At 29.3% G+C, this 23,986-nt stretch overlaps 1 protein-coding gene across 11 annotated transcripts in view; it reads left to right on the top strand.

Annotated features, from left to right (window-relative positions):
• Window positions 1-23,986, top strand: part of LOC143239603 (serine/threonine-protein kinase mig-15-like) — a 119,721-nt gene that overhangs the window by 74,295 nt on the left and 21,440 nt on the right. For 7 of the 11 annotated variants that reach the window (XM_076480844.1, XM_076480843.1, XM_076480849.1 and 4 more), the window contains 12 exons: window positions 522-576; window positions 1,365-1,613; window positions 1,995-2,070; window positions 2,302-2,489; window positions 4,022-4,194; window positions 5,620-5,876; window positions 7,165-7,217; window positions 9,605-9,693; window positions 10,629-10,919; window positions 17,454-17,675; window positions 22,971-23,199; window positions 23,455-23,666. In XM_076480844.1, the coding sequence (XP_076336959.1) occupies window positions 522-576; window positions 1,365-1,613; window positions 1,995-2,070; window positions 2,302-2,489; window positions 4,022-4,194; window positions 5,620-5,876; window positions 7,165-7,217; window positions 9,605-9,693; window positions 10,629-10,919; window positions 17,454-17,675; window positions 22,971-23,199; window positions 23,455-23,666 (2,094 nt within the window). The remainder of the gene's footprint in view (window positions 1-521; window positions 577-1,364; window positions 1,614-1,994; window positions 2,071-2,301; window positions 2,490-4,021; window positions 4,195-5,619; window positions 5,877-7,164; window positions 7,218-9,604; window positions 9,694-10,628; window positions 10,920-17,453; window positions 17,676-22,970; window positions 23,200-23,454; window positions 23,667-23,986) is intronic. The other 4 variants (XM_076480845.1, XM_076480848.1, XM_076480852.1 and 1 more) reach the window with 2 other exon arrangements.

Below are 23,986 nucleotides of genomic sequence, written 5' to 3'. Positions count from 1 at the left end.
GAATTTTGTGATCCATTTCTGCCTTTATTTTATTTTTTTTAAGCTTACAAGTATTTCAATTAAGCTTATAAAACTTTTATCATAATTTAAAGTGATTTAGTGAACAGAACATAACATACAAGCCTTTGTGGTATTAGTCCTCAAGCTATATTCTGTTTCAAATATATTTCTCAAATAAAATATAATGTTTTTTTTTAATCATCATTATAAATGTTTTTAATGTTGAATAAATTGCAGTTTCTAAAACTTTATTATAGACCTACAAGTTTTTCAATATGATAAACTGTATTTACTGGGCCAACAAACAGAGGATTTTTTTAAGTGCAAGAAATAAAAATTTGTTGTGCTACTTTATTATTTTCAAAATGCTAGTAATTTTCTTTAACTTTTCCAATTAATACTCTTTTTTTCTTTTTAAATAAACAAGGCTTTGAGATATTATAGCTGAAGTTTTATGATGTACTAAAAGTTGAGTTTTTTTGTGTTCACAAATATAAAATGTATGCATTGTTCATTTGCAGAGTGATTTGTGGTCATTAGGTATTACTGCTTTGGAAATGGGTGAAGCTCAGCCTCGTGAGTTCAGATGTTATTTTATTGTTAAATCTGTTCCTTCTTCTGTAAATTTGTTCAGTCTTTTTTGTTATACATTGTGTTATTGTCCAAGGATTTATTTATAACTTTTAATAAATGGTCTATTTTGCTCAAAATTATTTATTTGAAATTTAACATCAATTTTATCTTATTTTATATCCTAAGTTGGAAGGTTTCTTTTTGTTTAATTGTCTTTGAAATTTATGTTGTATGTATGTTAGACTTTGGATGTAACAGCATTCATTTCTTAATTACAGTTACAATGCTAAAGAAGTTTAAATGTATTATGTTTGTTTGTGTGTATATGTGTTTATATATATATATATATATGTATGTATGTATTTAATTTTTTTAAGGATATCTACTTTCCAATTTGTTTCACCATTGCCAATTTGGAATTCCTAAAATTAGTAGTGTATATTTGGTTATGTTAGTTGGGTTTTTGTGTATTTCCACTGCTTTTCTCTACGTTTAAACCAAGGTTGTAAAGCTATAACACCAACTATCAATCCATCTTAAAGTTAATTATATAGAATGTTTATAATTAGGTTTTGTTTTAAAACTAAATACCTAATTTAAAGGGCACCTAAATGTAGCTCTTGATTTTATAAACTTGGAAAAGTTTGAAGGATTAATATTTTTCTGTAAATTTAATTGAGAGTCATGTGGTGCTTGTGCATCTGTAATGGATGCCACATAACACTTAAGAATCAGTTATGTTAAAACTAATCTGTGAGAAGTTAAAGCACTTGCTGTACTATCTATTCTAGCTCTTTGTGACATGCATCCAATGCGTGCTTTGTTCCTAATTCCAAGAAACCCTCCACCTCGCTTGAAATCAAAGAAATGGTCTAAAAAATTTCACGGGTTCATCGAAACAGTTTTAGTAAAAGATTATCAACAGCGACCATACACAGACCAGCTGTTAAAGCATGCTTTCATCAGGGATCAACCAACTGAAAGACAGGTTCGCAACCAACTAAAAGAGCATATTGACCGGTGCCGTAAGCATAAGAGAGGTAAATAAACTGCTTTGTCTAATCTACTTGTAAACATAAGTTTGTTAGTGATATAGCTATGCTATAGAGATATAAGTATGTGTGTGTCCATGTATACTGCATTTGTAAATGATAGGAAGATTGTAATTTTATTTCCTGCATTCATGAAGATGAGGACACTGGATGCATGAATTTAGCTTCAGTTCTCAACGTTTGATGGAGTAGTTCTTAACAAATATCAGCGTCTGGAAATCAATTGGCAATTAGATACTATTATTGTGTTGAAAGGTAGTTTTTCTGTTAGAAATAGCATAAGGTAATGACGTTCAATAAATTATTTGTTAAGAAATGTATTTAGAAGCAGCATTCTTAAAATTAAATTTTAAATCTGGCATCTTTTAGGAGAATCTCAGGAAGTGTATCGCTACAGTGGAAGTGATGGAGAAGAGGAAGATTCAGGACTAACAGGTGAACCAAGGTACATGACTTGTTGATTTTAGTTTAAAAGTACATCTCTTACAGTTTATATATTTTCTCAGTAGTTTTCTCTTTAAGAACTGAAGTTTATAAACAGGTACTTTTACAATTAATGTTTTGTTACATCCATTTTCTTTGAACATTAAAATATTGGGATAAATCTTTGTGTGTTTGGAAATAAAGCAGTGATTGCTTATTTTGTTTTAAAAATAATCTACAAATGACTTTTTAGCTCTATTGAACCAGTTGAACAAGAGTCAACTTTAAAGAGAAATTTCCAGCAACTTCAAGAAAGCAGAACACTAACCCCTAGTGATCCTAAACCCAGCTCTAACAACCATCACATACACTCTCCACCAGTTTCAGTAGTTCCTGTAGAAACTCCAGTACGACCTCCAATGCCCCCTCAGAGGGCAGTTGGTAAGAAAATATTTTTTCTTTTTGTATGAAATTAATAATAGTGTGTAAGTTGAGCTGTTAGAATTGTCTTATCCCTATACATACCATACTGGACAAATACAATATTTTTTTTTTTTTTTTGCAGAGGCATTAAATGATATAATGTGAAGTATAAGAGCTTCTAATTAGGTAAATAATGTTAAAAAAAATATTTCTTGTGAAATCTCAAAAGTTTGTCAAATGTGTAACTTTTAAAACATATAAACAATTTTTTTAAAGTTTTAATATGCTAATGTTAATTTTGCATGCTAAATTTCAGAATTTCTTTTGTAAATAAAATGTAATTGTTGATATATCAGTTTCACTTTTTTAAGTTTCTACCTTTGTCATAATAAGCTCTTTTACTTCCATATTAAATGGGTTTATTTGACCCCCCCTTGGATGTGTGAAATCATAAATATTATAACTTTGAATATAATAAGTGTATTTTCACAAAATTTGGCAACCTCGTAGTGACTGCTGTAAGTCTGTAGTATACAAAACTCGGTTTCAACTGAAGATTTGGCTAAGTTTACCAAGGCTTTATTAAAAGAAACATAATTTTTACATTAATAATAAAGATACTTATTTTCATTGTACAATTTTCATATTTCATTCACATAATCTATGTTACCTCTTAAATAATTATCAGAGCAAAAACTTTTGTAAAATTATATTTTTTATGATATTTTCTACAACATCTCATTTGCATTTGGATGCCATACGTATGTAATCCTGCTTTTTCTCACGATATTTGTTTCCCAAAAAAGTAATTTATGAACTTTTTTTTTTAAGTATGCATTTTTAAAATACAAAATGTAGCAGTTACTGTAATATTATGTCATGAAATTACTATAATTTATCTGGTTTTCTAATTAATCTATAAATACTTTCAAGAGATTCCATTGCTACTTCATTCAACTTACACCAAGCTTTTCTTGTTGAAGTACCATTTTTAACCACTACTTATAAACAATCAGTCTTAAGATGTTTCGATTATTTTTGTTTTTCCTTAAATATGCATATCCTGAGAAGTATCTTATCTAAATATAACTAATGTTTTGCAGTTTTTCTTGTTAAAATTCATTGATTTACATACCAGAATATTTGTGTAAAATATTAGATAGTACAGTACAGTGACTATACATGATTTCTCTAATCTGAAAATCATCTTTTTTGCATCTTAGGGTAAATTTGTACAAAATGTAATTTTTAAATAGATAAATGGTTTTAACTGTTATTGCCTGCCAGATTTTAATATGAGTTTTTATATGGTTTCAATTATTTATAAAATTAAATATTTTTAGTTTTGTAGTTTGTAAAAGTCAAGTGTAAGTTGAACTTGTATACTTTCCAGATATACTTTAAGAGATGTTTTTAAAGACGGTACGAGAGCTCACACTTGTCATTCATTTAAAACTTTAACAATATTCTACCATTCCCATTGAATAAATGATTATTTTATTGTTTTTTAATATTTGTGCAATGAGTAAGTGAAAACAAAATTACTGTAGTAGCTCCTGACCCTCCACCTCCAAGCAAACCACTTCCTCCAATTCCTGTTGAGGAAGAACGTAGAGAGAAAATACGTAAACCCCCAAGGAATATCCAACCAGTTCAGCCTCCGAGAGTGCCGGAAGCTCGAAACTCTGGTTTGTTCAACAAATCCCCTGCCCGTAGACCAGAGGTGAGGCTTTAGCTGAATTGGAAGTTTTCCTCCATGCTGATAAAAGTATAAAATATACTATTTTAAAAAAGCAAAATCAACAAAGTAAATGATATTGTAGAGGATTTTTATTGTGATATATATGTAAAAACAGTTGGTTTCGTATGAGAAAAGTTTTATTTTTTTCTCAACCCAAACCAGCCGTTTTTATATCTATATTTTTCTCTACAAGTGGGCTTTCTCGTCATCACTGATTATTGTGATATATGAGCCCAAATTTAATAAAATATTATTAGTATTAGATTTAAGAATATAAGTGTTTTTGAAGGAAACCCCAAATTATATTTTTGAATTTATCTTTCTTAGGGGTAACAAAATTTCACTGGATTTGTATTGAGAATTACAAGTTTTTTTATTCAAGAAGGTTTGTAAATAGTACAATATTTCCAAACCACATTATAATGCATCTCTAAAATTCATTTCTTACAAATTAGCATTATATTTATTTATTTTATTTCTCTTCCTCTCTCTCTCGCTCTTGCAACTTGGTAAGATTGAATATTTGTCAATGTGCAGGGTACCACAAAGCTTAATGAATATTCCTTTTTAGAGCAGATGATACTTGGTGTATCTTCTTTGAATGATAGTCTTGATACTGATTGATAATGATGGAAAGCATATTGACCACCTTTTATAACAGTTTTTAAGATACCATATACTATTCTTTAACTTTCCTGAATAAAACTTGTGATTCTTAATGTACTTCTGAGGAAATTCAGTTTCCCCTATAATAATTGCTTTGTATTGTAGATTTGTGATTTTTCTTTAAAATGACCCTATATAATGCATTTGAGATACAACCAAACAGGCAAACTAAGATTATTATGACATCAGAAAAATGGATAAGAAATGTAGTATGTTTATGAATTTTCAATGACTTTTTGCAAGGGTTGATGTGGTAGTTCACAAGTGACTTTAATAATATGAAGAGAAGAGGATAAGTAATATTATTAATAGTCTTTGAAAGCAATTCTGTGTTAGTAGCAGTACATGGTACAAGTGTGAGATAATTAATATATGATTTATTCCATAATAAATTCCAGAGGCTTTGTTTCATCTTTGGGGGAGCTGTCCATTTTTAATACAGATTTTTGGATTTACTAGGAGTTTTACTTTAGTAGAAAAATATTTTGAATAACGGTATTTTATTAGAACATACCCAAAAATATTTGGAGTGTTTTAGTATAAGCAGGACACTACTAATTGTTTTATAAAATTATAAATTACTAATTTTCTCTATTTTGAGCCAAACATACTTTTTTTCAGCATTTCTTATGATAATGGTACTCTGTTGGAAAACGAAGATAATGCTAATCTATTACACAGCGACTTAGCAATTTTAGATGTCTTTAACGTTCTTAACCTGTTTTTTTGTATTTTTTTCAGGATCTGGAAGTATTAGCAGCTCAACTGAATGAGCTGGCTTTAGGAGGCAACAGTGGTGGAGCTGCAGGTAGAGCCAATGGTAGAGTTCCATCATCAGGATCAGCAGCAGTAGTTAGTGAGCATTCTTCTCGTCAGAATGGCAGCACACAGGATCAAGTTCCTCCTGTAAAACCACCTTCAGATTCTGATGAAGAGGAAGAAGAAGGCCATGTTCAAAGTGATGGAACTTTACTGGCATCTGATCCACCAAGACCACTGTATGTCTAGAATTAATAAATATTTCTGTAAATCATGTTTTAATTTTACTTCTATACTCTTTAGTTTTATTTATTGATGCTCAGACTGTTAGTTAAAAAAAATTAAATAATGAATTGTTACAACATTTTTCATGTCACTAATTTTGAACCTGAAATTGAGAAATTAAAAGGGAAGTGAAAACAAAACATCTGTAGTTTGTTAACTGCAGAAGTTTTATTTCCAGTTGTATATCAAAAATGTAAGGATTGTTGATTTTGTGATGCATCGCTAGTTTCTGATTTTGAATCCAAAAGGAAAAGTTGAGGTATAAAGTAGGGAAAAAAAAAAGACATTAGCATTTAATGTGATTTATATTACATTTTAAGCTTATCAGTTTCTAATGTTTGCCAGCTTTCAGCATTGAACCATAATTCAGTATTTTCTTTATCATATGTAAAAATTAATTTAAATCTTACACCTAGTGAGGCTAACATTTAATACTGAAAGTAAGTATTAGATATACCTATTTCTGTCACATTAAAATGATATTTCCAGTAACTTTACTATTTCAAGAAATGTTGCTGTTAATGTAAATTACTGAACTTTCAGAATAAGAAGTCTTTGAATCTGTCTTTTTAACAAGAAATTAAGCTTCATTTGTATTGTAATTATTAGTTTACTTTCCTGCAGGACATTAGTAATATATTTTTCTATTTCATGACCTGTTTGTATGCCATAGTACATGAAGTAGTAATGTGAATTAACAGGTTGCAATATTGTTGTTGACTGATATATGAACAATTTGAACAACTATTATTGGTGTATATAAACTTTTGAAAAGACACAAGCAACTTAAGTAAAAATATTTCACTGAGTAAGAATGGTTTAGTTATCAGCATTTCTTTTTATAAAAATAGTGTACAAAACTTGGGCCTAAATTATGTATTTAAGTTCAAAACGTGTATCTGATTTGATGAGATTAATGAAGAGATTATATGAATGAGGGTATGCATGGTAAGATCAGACCATAAGTATATTATCCTTTCTTTAATGAGAATAATTCTTTTTAAACTTTTGATGGATAAAGTGATATTGTTAATAAAACTTAAAATTGATATGTATTATTTTAAGAATTGCAAACCTTGTATTCACTAACATTTTGACAGAAAAGTACAACTAATTGAAAATGCATACAGAGCATTTCTTTATCACTTTCTATATACAAAGTTTTAAAGCTTGAAATGATTAAAGGTTTGTAAATTACTATTATTATTTTTTTAGAATTATTAACAAATAAATGTTTTCCAGGCCTCCAGATGGATATAGTAACAACAGTAGCAAAAACATAACAGTTCCTGAAGGTAAGTTTCACACTACAGTTTTATTTTATTTTATGTGATGTATGGAAAGTTACTTGAAACTAGTTTACACTAATAAGTTAATGTATATGAGGTTTTTAGGCTCTGAAAGATGCTAGCTGTGTATGTACAGTACTTTGCAAAAGCCTAAGGACAAAGTCAAAAATTAGATTTCAGGCTACTTGCAAAGAACAGAGTAAAACTTCAAAATGTTAATCTTCATATTTAGTACAACAGAAACTATGTGGAAATGCTCAAGTTCAGCAAACAGTTAATATTTTGTATCCCTCTTTTGCTTTAATAACAGCAGACACCCTTTCAAGCATTGTTGCAACATGTTTAATCAAAGTGTCCTTTGGGAATTTATTCCAGATGTCTTTAATACACCCTGTAAAGTTTCTTGAAAAGTAACTTTTCATATGACAAATTTTTGATCTATCAAATCCCAGATCTGCTTACTTGGGTTGAGACTGGGGTTTTGTGAGGGACATTGCATCCTTTGAATGACTCTAGCAGCTTCTTTCATAGGTATGTAATTTATGATTAGGTTGGATGAGTGTAGGGGGTCATTATATTTGTGGTTGTAGAATCCTTTACAAATGATATGCAAACCACTGGGTGTACCAAGACAGATCAGCATCTGATTCTACCTTGCATTGGTCGTTTATTCCATCTATTTTGCAAATATCTCATGTTGTCTTAATACAAAAAACAATGCCAAATCATCATGCTGCCTTCCCCATACTTTATAGTTGGTGCTATGCATTGAGGTAAATATCGTTTACCTTTCTTCTGCCAGACATACAATCTACGCTTTGAACCAGATATTTCAAACTTGGACTTATCTATCCATAATAACCATTTCCAATCATCAACATCCAGTTTTTGTACTTATTAGCAAATTTCAGTTTCTTCACAGTGTGTGAAGATCAATGTAAAGGTTGTTATAACTGCTACATGAGCAAATATTCCATTCTTGTCGAGTCTTCTTGATACTGTATATCTGGACACTTTTCTGTCATTTGGTATGTGGTTATTTATCTCATTCTTGAGATCAGTAGCAGTCTTCTTTCTGTCCTAAAAGCTGAATAAACAAAGATGATTAACATCAGTATTATAGAGTTTAGGTGTTCTACCTCTTCCTTTCCTATTTTCAAATTTACCTATCTTGGTCTCATGATCTAGGGCAGGGGTTCCCAACCTTTTGGCACTCGCAACATGAAAATGTAATTGATGAACTAAAATTAATGTTATCCCAAGCTACTTCTAACAAGGCTACGCGACTCCCATGCCAAGGCTTTGCGACCCCCCAGGGAACCCCTGATCTAGGGTATACTTGACAGTGTTAAAGGAGTATTCAAGTCTGGAGTAATTTGTTGGAGAGTCTAACCAGCATCATGTAAAGCTGTTATCTGAGTTCTCTGCTTTACTGACTTTGCTCTGTTTTTTGGGGCATAGAAATAAACTATTAAACTTATTTTTCTAGGGGGAACATTCTGAGCTGTTGATTGGTTATTCACATCATATATTGAAGTAAGTGTATATAATGAACCATTTTCAAAAATGGAAAAAGGTGAATGGGGCCACTGTTTGATTCAGTAAATAAGCTGTATCTCAACAAAATAAAAAGATATGAGGTTCTTATTTTATATTTTGGTTTATTAATATTAGTAGCTTGAGTTTCTAATTTGTATGAAACTATAGACTCTGTATTTTGACATCATAAACATTTAATTTTAAACAGTGCTGCATTCAACATACCATATGACTCGTTAAAGTATATATTTATGTGTGTTATTTTAATATTTTTTTAAATTAAGAAATTAACTTATATATAAGAGTAAGGTTTGAATTATAATCTACAATTTAATTTCAAACTTATTGACATAAATTATAACAGTAGTTCAATAAAATTTTGAATGCAGTTTAACAAACGTGATGATATAGCCTTTGATCCATGACTTGTCATGAAAAGGTTAAGACACCTCACGGAGTACTGTGAGAGTTATTTCAAACCCTAAATTTGATCAGTATGTTCATTCAAACAGAATCGTTATGACATGCCCTTGGTACAAAAATATGGGAATTTTGAAGAATGATAAGTGTTCTCTTTCTGGCTCATTTAATTATCAACAAGAATTATTCTCATAAAATGGAAAAAAATCACAAAAATATTTTATTGTCCTAACACTTTTACATAGTACTGTATATCTAATTTAATGGAAGTAACTTCAAGCAAAAAGTGTTTGTATCATTCACTGTTTATACTTTTTTGTCCTGGTATATCTTATATACTATGCAGAATTATTAGTAACACGTGTTTAAACTTGCACGGTTTGTAACTAGAAGGAAAATGAACAAGTTTGTGGTTGTTTTTGTTTTGTTTGTAGAGCCTGTAGCAATTCAAGCTCCAAACAGACCTCTTCCTCCTACACCAGAGGACGAAGACAGTAATGACAGAACTCTTGTAGTTAGAATAGTGAGTAAAAATAACAGAAGTCAAACACAGTTAGTAAAGACCAGACTCTTTAAGCACCTCCATATATTTTAATCACTTGAAGATTTATTAATAGTGTTAGATTTTGTGAATAAAGTTACCTATATATTGTAAACTTTATTAAATTTATTTTTTGTGACTGTGTTTAGTTTTACTTTCTTGTATTGGTCCTATCTGTAGTGATTAGAATACGTATAATGGATTATCAGGTGAAAGTAAAGAATTATTGTACAATAGAGGACTATTATTCGGTGAATGGTTTTTATGTAATTTGAAATGTCATTATGTTACTTTGTTATATTACAGGGACCTTTCAATCTCATGAATATTAGTCTATTGACAGGATTTTTGTAAGAATAGTGTATGCTTTTTTTCTTTCATGGATATAATTATATTCTTGAAAAACAAATTGAACAGTTTTGAGGAATTCATTCAGAAATTGAGTATGATTGTTCCTTCAGATTTGATGTTTGTCTGGCCCTGTTACACATTATTTAAATTTTAAAAATATCCTATTAATTGTATAGATTGGCTTTTACAAAGGTTTTGATACATACAACATCTTAATTGCATCATAATCTAGAGTATTTTTATGTTTTGTTTTTATTAATATTCATTTGATTATTTTATATTGATTTTTTTTATTTATGTTTGTATTGTAGACAGTACTAATTTTGTCCATTTTGTGGTTTAAGAATGAATTCGAGATCTTTATGCATCATACCTGTTCATTCACACCTATTTGCCTGAAATTAAAACATTTCAGCAGGCAATAGAAAAACATTTTATGCTGTTTTATTGTCTAAATGACTAAATATATATTTGCCCAAATATCATTATTACTACTCACCCATTTTTGGGGGGATCAAAACTTATCAAAAGCTTCACTTTAGTAACACTTTCCACCACAATTACAGAATCAGTCAAACAAAAAAGAAGGTGAGAGGTCAAAACGGGAACAAAATGACAAAGAACGAGATGGTCGAGAAAGATCCAGTAGTCAAGTGGAGAAAAACCATCGCAAAAGGGACTCTGTTGGTTTAGAAAGGGTGGAAAAAGCCAAACAAAGATCTGACAGAAAAGAGCGGCCTCCCCTACGTAAAACTACTTCATCCCCAATTCCCGTGGCCTTATCATCTGTCCCTAATGGAGAGTCTCAGAGAAAAGAACGGGTTTTCTCACAGGGGCTAAACAGAAACAGTAGTCAGGTTGGTTGGATAGGGGGCATTACCAGGTTCTCTCTTTCTTTGTTTTAATTTCTTTAAGTTTCATTTTATTTGTTGCTATTTTTTGTTATTATTAAATTACTTTATTTTACCTCAAAGCTTATGGAAATTCAAGCAATTTCAAAAAACAAACAAAAAATGCTTACTTGTTATGTAGCTGAATTTGCCGCAGTAATTTGAGACAATCAAATATAAGGCAATATTATGATATCTAGTGCTGCCAATACAATTATGTAACATGATATATTCTAAAATTTCAAATTCTTATCAAAAACATGTTTAAATGGGTGAATATGAATAAACATTTTGCTTTACCCAAAACCATACATTAATGTTTCATGTAATTAGAAAAATTAAATGCTTGTCTCATTTTTTCCTGGCATCTTGTATCTTAAAAGTGAAATTATTGGAAAATATACATTCTAAAACTATGATTATTTAAATCTTTTATTCACAATTATAGATGTTTTTCCTAATCTGCAAATCCTTACATTCTTAAATATCATAGTTCTCCAATGCTGTGTGTCCCTGTGTTTTGTTGTTTGTTTTCTCATTCTTGATACATTCTTTAAGATCTTTAAATACTTATTTACATTCTGGAATTATTTATTCCAGAGTTTGGGTTCATTTTAGGGTTCTTGATGTGTACCCTAGAAAAAGTTGTATAAAATCTTCTTGGTTTTTATATTTGTGTTATTTTAGATATTTGTTTCACTCCTACCTTTTTTGAGATCAAATATCATATAAATGTTGATACTGTTACCATGTAATTACTCTGTACCATACAGAGCCTTGAGCTTGACATTCTTGTCTTGTTCTTCCTAGTTTGGATATTTGTTGGGTTCTTATCTTTTGTGAAATTATGTATCCTCAAGTTTCAATCTTATTTCAATACTTTCAATAATTTTACACTTTCTTGGTTTCATATATTGTGTAGCTTTGGATTTGTATTTGACCTTTGTCTTATCTTTTTCAAAGTTAAATATCCTGCAAGTTTTAATCTTGTATTGATATGCTTCAGTATCATACAGATACTAGAGCTTGAAGTAACTATAGTAATTGCATTTTATATTTGAATACTTGTTTCAGTCATAAGAATCTAGTAAAAGTTTAAACTTTTAAAAGCTCTTATTTCTCCAACTATAACATATTTTAATCCTGCTGAAGGTTGCTCTATTAATCATTTTAATGTTAAACAGGTAACTCACCCTTTAAATGCTCATCTGAATCATTTTTACTATAATAAACCACAGAGTTAAACATTGACTTGTTGATATTATGAATACTAAATTGAAACCATGTTTTAAACTTGAAATACTCCAACATAGAACTATAAAAGTTTATCTATATCAAAGCTACACAAAAGATCATAAAAATTTAAATAAAATTCTGATTACCTAAACTGAGAGTAAACATTCAGTATCTGTTTGCTGATTGTTTAGCCTAAGTTTCATTTGAAGAACTAGATGCATATCCTTTACCCATAGCATAGTCTTATTTTCAATTTTATCAATTGGTTTAAGTAAAGCTGAAAGCAAGACTGCTTCTTGTGTTGAAGGCATTTCTAATCAGTTAAGTGAAGCATAGATTAAGCAATAAGTAAAAGACTTTTGAATTTTTACTTGTAATTTAGGCAATAGAATTTTATTTGGATCATAATAGCTGCATTGTGTATGGAATTAGAAAGAGGTAAATTGTATTTCTTTCTCAGTATAAAATTCATTAATTGTAGGGTTGTGTGATCTGATTATAGAAGTTTAACAGAATTATTCCATCAAGTTAGTTCTTAGTCTCAAAAAACATAATCTTTGATACCACATGCATCTAATGACCCAGTTCCCTAACAACAGCTATCTTCTTCAAGCTTATAATTTATATATATATATAAAGGTCATAATTAGTAAATTTGATAGTAATGCTAACCTTAAACGCAGTATCAATATGTTCTCTTTATTTTTGTATATATGTTTTTACGTACCTTTAATTTCTTTGTTTTGATTCAAAACTTAATTTTCTTTTGGTTCAAATTATATTTTAATACTTTCAATATATTTATTTATTTTTTGTTCTGAGAGAATGTGGGAATGTCATAAAGAAGATTAATGAACAATAGAGTATGTGTAACCAGATGTTATGTTAAAAAAATGTATCAAGCAGCATTTAAAGGTTAATCAAACTTTTCCTTACAAAGGGTATTTCCATCTATCTGGAAGCCATTTTCCAAATTATCAAACTGAATGTAGTTTGATACTGTATATCTGCAAGAAATCTGCTTAGATGTGTAATTATATAATATTTGATGTGACTATGAATCCTTTTGAACAACAAGACCCAAAGTATTTGAAATATTTATAACTTATGCTTAAAAATAGATAGTGTGGAACTTGTTAATGGTTAACATTTTGAGTATTTTTTTACAAACTCCTCCTAGAAGAACTTTTTAAACTATCAAGGTTTACATTCATGCCTAAAAACTTAGACCTAAAATCAATACAAGTATATGTTGTTTTGTTTCTTTGTGATGAAACTTCAAGATTTGTTGTTGTTTCTGGTTACTTCCTAAATTTAATTGCCCTTTGTTAACAATAATCTTTCTCAGTATAGGCTTAGTGTAAGATTTTACTTTTTAAAAAGGAGAATTTCTCTCTCATGTTACTGATTATTACTAAGGACAGATATTAGTGGTTTTAGATTTGATACATATTGATTAAATATTAGTTTTAAATTACAAATGATTTCACTTACCAGATTGACAGTATTTATGCTGTAATGTTTCTTTAAATGTGAATCTAACAATGTGAGATAGCTGTGTTGCTGAAACTGTTTTATATTTGTTTCATTACACAAATTGTTCTTGTTTTTTAATTCTTTTGATAGTAGTTTGGAACTTCTAAAGAATTTTGTCATTTACAATAAGCAACTAGGGGGAAACTTGTAATTTACATTCTAAAATTTTATATTTAAATGCACAGTGCTAAATATTAAGTGTAAAGATAATACTGTATATTTAAAGTAATTAAAACAATTAAGTTACCTGCCTAAACTATTCAGGTAAGAGGTCAGGTACATAAAATTCTGAACAAAACTTGACGGCCTTGTGAGGTAGAGTTCTCGGTGACTGGAAGTTAAACATAAGAGAATTAAACATATTCCCTAACATGATACCTACTAATCAGTCACCTGCTGTACAAGACTTGTAACTGACTGATCTGATCAAAAATGACAAACCAATCAGTTTGTATAGTAAGAGCCACCTGATCTTGCAATGATTTCAAAACCTGGATATTGGAAGCAGGTATTAAAACTCGACAAGGTGATGGTACCATTACTCTAAATGCTTATAAACAAATGAAGAAAGTCACACACAAAGCCTCAACATCTAAACACTGCTATTGCTAACAGAGATGGGTTTCTGAGGGATGACAGATCCTTTCCACAAATACCTGCCTCTTTGCACTCCACCCCACTTCCTTACACGTTTGGTGACATCTACTGTAAGTTCCTACTAATAATTTCATTTTTGCATAGTTTAAATTCTTACATTATGTATGGTGACATGTTTGGATCTCTCTGCTTCTAATTTCATTTTTCTCGTAATTTAATGAAGTATGAAAAGTTTTCCATACTTGCACACACACTTTTCTTTTTTAATTATGCAAATTTATATTAGTGACCATTTTCACATATTAGATAACACTTGTGGTGAAAAAAGTGTCATAGTGGGAAATTATAATAACAAGGGAGTTGATGAGGTACCTTGTAATTATGAAATACTACTGATAATATGAACTTCATGGAACAAGTACATTGCTGACTATTCTATGTTCCAAGTGCTTAATTAATGGTTTACCCTTGTTGCTGTACTCCATGGTCAGTATGTCAGACTGTGGAGCTGAGGTTCTATGGTTCATTTCCTGTTGCTAGAAAAAAGAAAGGCAAAAATAGCCCAGCATTTGGTGAGTGATGCCTTCCTTCTAGTGTCACTTGAAAATTAATGATGGCTGGTACAAACAGTCTTCATGTGACTTTGCATGAAATTCAGCAAATAAATAATTGCAAATAGCAGTAATAAATTATGTATTTAGAACTACTCTTCTTGACTGGTTGTAAGGAAATATATTATTGTATATTTTAATTTGTGTTTGATACTAAAATTGATTTTTTTAAGAATTATTCAGAAAGTTTTTTATTCTATTTTGCACCATTTTATCTCAAGTAAATTAATTAATTTTATTAATAACTGATTACATATGTTTATTACATATGGTAATGGGAAATAATGAAAAAAATATTTCAAATCTTATTTATCCATTTTTTTCTGTTCAACATAAGATTTCCATATTCATCTGTTATTGTGTGTTACCCTTTGTAATTAAATTATCTTTTATCTGAAGTTAGTATTATCAAAATAATTATTTCTTGTAAGGATGTAAACTGTTTTAACTTAACAGTATAGTAAAACTTATTAGGCCCAAAATGTTTTTAATTCGTGCATGGTTGTTACTTGTGGTGGAAGTGATAACCTTAAAAACTAGTTTCATGTACATCTGATTCAAAATATATAGTGGTCTAATTGAGAAGAGTGTTGTAATTTTTAAAAAAAAATCTTGTCTTAGCTTCCTTAAGCCATTTAAGCATATACACAAATTTAAAAGGCCATATCAATAAAAATGGATCTGTACCACTAAGTTAGAGTTAATCAAGTCATATATCTTATTGACTGCATGATGTTTTATCATATTTTTCATGATAACATATGGTGTTACTTAAGTACAACACGTGATACTAATCGAAATCTTATTTATTCCCATCTTTAGACTGTACAAATTTGGCAGTTAATCAACTGTTAGAATATATAGCCAACAAAAAATGAATTTAGGTTAAGATAGTTGAGTGTTGGTAAAATGAAATTTGTTTGGCTGTCCATTGTGACTGATATCAATCTGCTGACAGATACAAATACAAAAGATGCTTGTATTGTTTCTGTGAGAGTAGGAAAGCATGAATTTGAAATAAGAAAAGCTTTGGCAAAAATTGAAAGACATTATCAGGCTGGAGTCAGAAAAATTGACCAAGGTGTAAAAATAGTTTTTGATGGTCATACTTGGAAAAACTGCTTCACTTTAACATTTATTAGAAACTGGAAATATATGTATTTTAAATTTTAAGCAATTAATTTTTATTATAATTTGTTGAAATTGCCCTTCCTCCGTCCACTTTGATTTTCCTGCTTCTTGCTCATTCTCATGCATTATCATAGGGGTGTCCATCCTGATCTGTTGGCTCATCTACACTTAGTGTCTTCAGGATGAAAACTCTAGACCAATTTTTTTATATATTGACAATTTGTAGGTTCTTGTAAAAACATAAACATAATGTTTTACAAAATAAAACCCAATAAATAACAATTACTGTTAATATAAAATGCATATTAATCCATGAGTAATAATTTCTCAAGTTACAGTTATTTCAGCATTAACTTTCTCAGTGTCAATATATTATTAATTTGAAAAACTAAATACTTCACACTTTTGTAATCTTATATTAATACCTCCATATACTAACAGCAAAAAGTGCTGATTCATTGAAGCTTATTCTGATATATATAGATACAAACTCATCTTTCTTATTTTATCATCTGTTGTATGCTTCACTTTCTAACATAAACACCAGAGCTGTTGAATGAATGTAATGTTAAAATATTTTGTTGTATTTAAGGCAACTACTAATGTTATCTGATTGCTTCTTGGCTATTTGACCTTTTCTGTCCTGATTAATGAAGTGTGGGTAGACACCTTGTGTTGTTTTATGAAATGAAGTTTTAGTGTTTTAAATTACAAGCAGTTATACATAGGATTAGGTAAAGCTGTTACGAGTTGAAATGCTCTTATCTGAGTATACTTTGTTCTATAAGCACATATCATAAAATAAACTCAGTTGTAACATGATACCTCTCTTCATAACAGTCTTGAAACATCTTTTAAAATAAATAAATGACCTTTTCCAATGACTTGAATGTAGGTACTAATACAGGGAAATCTTGGTTTCTTAATGTATAATTGCAATCTTTGTTGTTGTTGTTTTTTATAATAACATCATAAATGCTGTTTACATTCTGAATTTCAGTATGTATTGCACATCTTAACAAAGGAATGTGCAAACCTTTAATCATGTAAAGCATTGGTTCCTACAAGTAATATTTTTAAGTGAACATGACTACTGGCTCTTTCACTTTTGTAGTGCATAAATTTCATATTGATCTTTATAAGAAAAACTTGGTTGTAACTGTTGTGCAACTATATGCTTAATATAAACCTGAGGCTAACAAAAGTCTGTGACAAACTAGATACATTATGAAGCAGTAAAACATGAGATTTACTATGTACACTTCCATATATACATAAATAAATATGTCTGTATATACCTTCAAAAACTCCTACCATGGACATAGTTATGCATCAAAACTAACTCATCAATGTCTTTACATGTAAAAAGTAAATGAAAAACATTTTCCAGCATGATCGGGAAAGGGACCATTCAGATCATGTAACTTCCTCTTCTGGTGAAGGTGCTAGTCGACCCCTTATGCAACGTGCAGAGTCCACACAGAGTTCGCCAGGGAACATCAGTGGACGATCTAGTGGGGTACTTCCTGATCTTCTCCCTCAAAACACATCCACTCCTTTACAACAGTCATCACCTCAACAGAGACAGCAAGACAAAAGTACTTCAGAGGAGGTAAGTTAGGAAAGTATAATTGTGAAAGGTGCAGTTTTTTACTGTAAACCAAAATTGGTGTAACTGAAAGTTCATGGCTCCTCCTAAATTGGTACTTTGTTGACAAACCAATAAAAGGTAGTGGTGATTAAGGTTAAAAAGAAAAAAATGAATTTTGAGTCATTTTAATATTTTAATTATGATTGTACTTCTTAAATATATATAAAAATTAGGAAAACTATAAAAAAAAGAAAGGCTTGCTTTAATTTATCAACAGGTCTTTTGTTTTTATATGATTGTATGTATATTGTAGTAAATCCATACTCATATTTTTGTTAGTAAAACTTTATAGAAATCTACAATTAATGCAAAGCTGTAGATGTAGATTTATAATTCCATTATAACAGTATTTACATTAAGTTGAAGACATATTCTTAGAATGTGTCAATGAAGGAAATGAAAATTAATTTAAATGTCCCTATTTTCAGTCCAAAAATTTATTAATTTTCTAAACTTAATAAATATAACTTTATGATTCTGAAATTCAAGTATGAGCAGGATGTGTCATTGACATATTTTTTTAAACCAAAGATAAAATTGAAACATTATGTCAAACTTGCAGAATATTTTCATTAATCTATTGCATATGTATATTTTATTAATTCATTGGATACCAAGGCTTAGTTTCCAGTTCTTTTATTCACTCCTAAAATGTAATAACCACATAAAGATAATTACCCAGTGGGTGAAGAATTTACTCTCCCAAAAAAAACAAAAAAACAAACAAACAACAAACAAACCTGAAACACATCTTTTCTTTATAAAAGTTAAAGCTCATTAGCCAGATGTCTTACAATTATTGCTAAGTTATAACAAACACTATGATTGATTTTCTGCTTTGTTTTTAATGTCTAAATTATGTCAAGAAGGTTTGTCCTTCCAAGCCAAAAAATTGACATGTTCTTTTCTTTGAACTTGGAGAAGTATTAAGCATTTTAATAATTTAGTCTGAATGTAAATATAATTGGTATATAATTTAGTTACTGAAGCCATAAATAATATTCAGTAAAAGCCATAGGTCACAAACAAATTTTAAGCTTCTTGTATTCCATGAAAAAATAGTGTCAAGAAATCCTTAATGTCCTCTGGTATGACAACTGACATTTGTTCTCTGCATCTTTCCTATTCTCTATTTTAATCACTGCTTATCTGAGAAGTACAGAATGTAACAAATTACTCATAATGATTTAGATATTACTACAGCAAACCATAATTTATATAGCCATCTTATTTGTTTATTACACCATACTCTGGAAAATGAAATCCAATTACTAGTTTACCTGTCACACCCTCTCTTTTACAAATTGCTAACAGCTCTCTCTGACATTTTATACAATATTATTTAGTGTACAAGTACCATTAGTATAAAATAGTAGGCTTAACTAACATTTATTGACAGTGGAGAACAAAAAACAAAAGGACCCAGATAATACCATATTTCTTGTTTTTCTTGTAAATTCATTATTTTTATAAAAGTAATTAAAATGTAAAAATTAACTTTTTATGTTAGATAAGGTTAGTAAGTAAAATAATAATTCTTCACAAGGTATGTTGATGAGCAGAACATAGTTACATAATGAAATATGGTAACATAAACTACATGCTTTCTGAGTAATTTATAACTTGCGTGGCAGAATTCTTAGTTATACATGATTCAAATGGTAATAAAATTTAAGTGTAAACAGGTGTATACTGTTACTATTTTTTATCAATTTATTTAAAAAAAGGGTTATTTGGATCTATTTTGTATTTTTCTTTTGTTATGCTGGCTACAAGGTCAGTCAAATTTACCAAATGCATGCATAGTTAGGGTAGAGAAAATAACATGTAAAATATTGTTTGACTAATGAAAGTGTTTTATGCTTACTTAGAAGGTTTAAGTATTATAAAATTGAAATTTGACACTTTTCAGGTGAATAAAAGTATTTTTAGTTTTAACATGAAAATCACTTTGCATTTAGAGCAGTTAACACTCTGACTACATATATTAATGAACAAAGTTTTAGTAGAAATATTAAAGTAAAAGTTCTGATTTTTTGTGTATAAAAGGCTTGTAACATTTAATGAACGTGTGCCATGTTTTATGAAGATACGTAATAAGAAAATTAAAATTTATAAAATGGAAACCTTGATGGTCACTTTGTGATCACAAGGTCTGTGTAATACATTGAGCCTTTAGCAAGAGGGTTAAAAGACATGTACCAAATTAATGGTTTGTTTTATTAAAATTAGCAATAAAAATGATTGTTTGCATATAGAATGAAGAATTTGTTTACAGATTACAGATTAATTACAGATGAAATTACTTTTATGGTAAAATTCAAATCCTTGGAATACAACACAAACTCCCCTATTTTTTGTTGTTGACTGATAAAACTTAATTTTCTTTTGTTATTAAAGAAACAGTTACTCTCACTAAAGTGGAGTTTCTTCTTTAATGTTTTATTTTTTTAAACACTAAGAATTTTATTACAACATAATCTTTAATTTTCATTATGAAACTTAACTGTGGTATCTTTCCTTCATTTTTGTAATACTTCAGTTGGAACTTTGTTAGGTCTTTTTGTTTTCATGTCTGAGTATTGTGTTTATGTTGATATTGTAGAAGTTTCAAAAAAAGGTTTTTTTACTGTTAACTTAATGGATATACACTGTTATGTTCACAGATTCACAAACAGATAAGTTCAGAATTTCTGCTACTGTTGATTGCTAAGCATTATTAAGCAATACTTTTGTTCAAATTTCCTTTAAGTATTCAAGAGTTATTAGTCCATATTTTTCCCTTTTATAATTTTGCATTTTTATTAATCAAGCATGCTTGTAGAATAATATTGACAAGAATATTTGTTCTCTCCTCCCCCCATCTCAAGTTAATTTATTCAAAATTAAATATTCTGAACTTGAATTCTTTGGCATTTTTTGCTTCAAATCCCAACGTTTCCTGTTTAATTGATAGAAAAATATAATTAACAGAGAAAACGTGTTTATATTTTTTTCCCTGCTTGATTATTTCATCATTAACCCTTTCACGACAGGCTTTGTATATACACTTGCACACATTAGGTACTTATACTCTAACTTTTAATGCTGGATGTACACCTTCATAGAATTTGATATATTTCAGTAAAGATTACAAATCTTTTGTGCTCAAAATATTAGATACTTTTTAATGAATGTTTTTAATAAAATTTTGTTTGAAAATATGAAATCTGTTTTGTTACTGATCCAAGTGTGAAGTGATTTTCATGTCAGGATTAAAAAAAAACTTCTTTGTCTTAAAAGTCTCAAATATTTTTGTAATCTCTAGAACCTCCTAAATACATTTCAAACATTTGTTTTCAGGAAAACTTTATATATTTTCTATACCCTAATTTCTGGGGGTCTGTTGTTATGACCAACCCTATAACCACCATAAAAACTTGGATAATAATTATAAATTATGCTTTCTTAGTTCTAGAATAACTACATTAATATGTTAAGTCTAAATAGCTTAAATTTTGTAACATTATACATATTTATATATTATTTTTATTATACTGACCTTCCAGTCGTGCTTCACTAACAATACAGAAGTTATAATAAAGTGCCATATGCACTCGTGTTGTCATATCCAATAATATAAAACTGTCCTTTAGTCTTTACAAAGTGGTCTGTCTTGGCTGTGTTTTAATGGACTCATGTTTTGTAAAATACAGTCACATTACAAATATTATACACTATATGTGTATACGGATTATTACTATTTGCCAACAAATTCTTAACCTAAACTTATTTTTCTGTAAGCATAGAAGAGGAAATGAAAAAGTAAAGCAAACAGTATCTCTTCTTGTTATGACCTTTGTACTCAGTTACAGCTTCTCATAGCTTGCAAAGTTTTAAGAAATTTCACACCCTCCATGGGTGAAACAAAATTTTTTTAGGTTTTATATGTATGTTTGAATATTTAAAAAAAAATCATAAATTGCTCTATTGATACCATAATATTCCATTATAATTTACCAAGTTTAGTAATCAAGTTTTATTTCAGTCTTATATTAAAAAAATATAAAATTTCAAGGAAACTAAAGACAATCTACCTCCTCTGTCTTCTTTCGAAAGTACGAGATGGCATCTTAACACTAACATGGCTGAGAAAGCCACATAGGGGAATTCTGAATTTTCAATTCTTATTCACATGTAATATAAACAAGTAAGTGTATACAAGGGAGTGTTTTGAAAAATGGAAAGAGATGAGCTGACCCAGTGTGTTTAGTTCAATGCATGAGCAATACCTTGGCAAACAGAAAAGATATAAGGTTTTTATTTTATGTTCCAGCTTGTTAATATCAGTAATTCAAGTTCCTAATGAAACTATACATTTTGTATTTTGACATCACAAACATCTAATTTGAGCCAATCCTGCATTCACCATACTACACAACACAAAAATCAATGTTTAAATGTTTTTTTTAATATTTACTTTTAAATTAATAATGTATGATACTAAAGTTTAAATTATAATATATGATACCAAATTTTTTGACGTAAGTTCATAAAATAATACTTCATTAAAATTTGAATGTAAGTCAACAAGCATGATGATATGGCCTTTGACCTGTGACCTGTAGTGAAAAGGTTAACTCGTTAGCATTGATTTAGTTAGTGTGGATCATCAAAATGTAGTTAGTTTATTCAAACTGTTTGTCTTGTAAATAGTGTCTTTGGTTTTCCATATGTTAAGTCAATTCTTATCAAGATATCCTCTGCTGGGATGGCAGAAAGTCTATGGATTTACAACATGAAAATAAGGGGTTTGATTCCCCTCAGTGGATACAGCAAATAGTCCATTCTGGCTTTGCTATAAGAAAAACACATACACTTATTAAGATAGGACCTGAAGAGAACAAAGATAATATTATCTGCCATGGTGTCAGAACATGGAATATTTTAAGAAATCTCAGTTTAGTGTACAAAAATACAAAACATTTGCTCATAACTTTACTGCCATTGTTGACCTAAGTTAATCTTGTAGTGTTTAAAATAATAGTTTCATTGTTATTCTTAATATTTAGTTATATTGCTAATAGTTTTCCTTAAATTGTTAGCAATTTTGTCTTCACGTATGTGTATAAAAACAATACAAAATTTTGTACTGTTTAATTTTAAATATAATCAGAACTGTTAAGAACCAGTTTTTATACACTTTGTGAAACAAGCTGGTTTTATTTGTGTATTTTTTCCAATAATATATAGATGTTTGAAATTTTATTTCTGCAGTATCGTCAGGCAGTCAGCAAAACTCCTCCTCATTTACAACAGAAACAACGTTCTTTTTTGACTTTTGGGTTTGGAGCAGGAGGATCAGGCTCATCTCCTTCTCCTCGCCGTGAATCACACATCAATGTTAATGTAGCACCTAGCACACACGAGTCTTCTACAGAAACCCCTGAAATTCGCAAATACAAGAAGAGATTTAATTCTGAAATACTTTGTGCTGCTCTTTGGGGTAAGATGCGTTCTTTTCAATGAGTATTTGGCTTTAATTATACTGAATGGGATGTTGAATGATAATTAATGGTATTACATCTTGACACCTTTTTCCTTCCCTTACCCTCAACTGTGAAATCTTCATATAACAACCATACCAACTAGCAAGAAATTAAAAATCAGTTTTAGATATTTTATGATGTTTAATGATATGTTTCATCTGCTATTTAGATTAAAGTGGATTATTATTTGATTATTTTCATTACTTTTGTAGGTGTCAACCTGTTGATAGGAACAGAACATGGTCTAATGCTATTAGACCGTAGTGGGCAAGGAAAAGTGTACAACTTAATAACTAGGAGAAAGTTTCATCAAATGGAAGTCTCTGAAGGTCAAAACATTTTAGTAACCATTTCTGGAAGAAAATCTCGTGTTCGTGTTTACTATCTATCTTGGCTTAAGAGCAAGATTCTTCGGACAGATGGAGTAAGTTGAGTTTTCTTTTATTGCTGACAACTACTTGTTTCTAATATTTAAAAACAAAACATTTTTAATTTTTCTTGAGCATTTCGTAAGTTCAATAAGTTATTTACTGTGCTTGTTATTTCTTTTTTTGTCTTAAACTCTAGTGGCAGATCTAGGCTAGTGATTTACAAGAAGTAAAAGATCTACTTAAATCACAAAATTGTTTATTTCTTCAAGAAAAAATGTGTGATAATAAGTTTATGAAAAAAGTTATTTAAGGCCCTCATTAACTTGTGACAAATACATTCATTAATGCTTCTCCAAAATAGTAAAAAATAATT

Source organism: Tachypleus tridentatus, chromosome 13, assembly GCF_004210375.1.
Source record: "Tachypleus tridentatus isolate NWPU-2018 chromosome 13, ASM421037v1, whole genome shotgun sequence".
Classification (NCBI taxonomy): domain Eukaryota; kingdom Metazoa; phylum Arthropoda; class Merostomata; order Xiphosura; family Limulidae; genus Tachypleus; species Tachypleus tridentatus.
The sequence above is the reverse complement of the archived record's forward strand: the minus strand, read 5'-3'. Positions and strand labels throughout refer to the sequence as shown.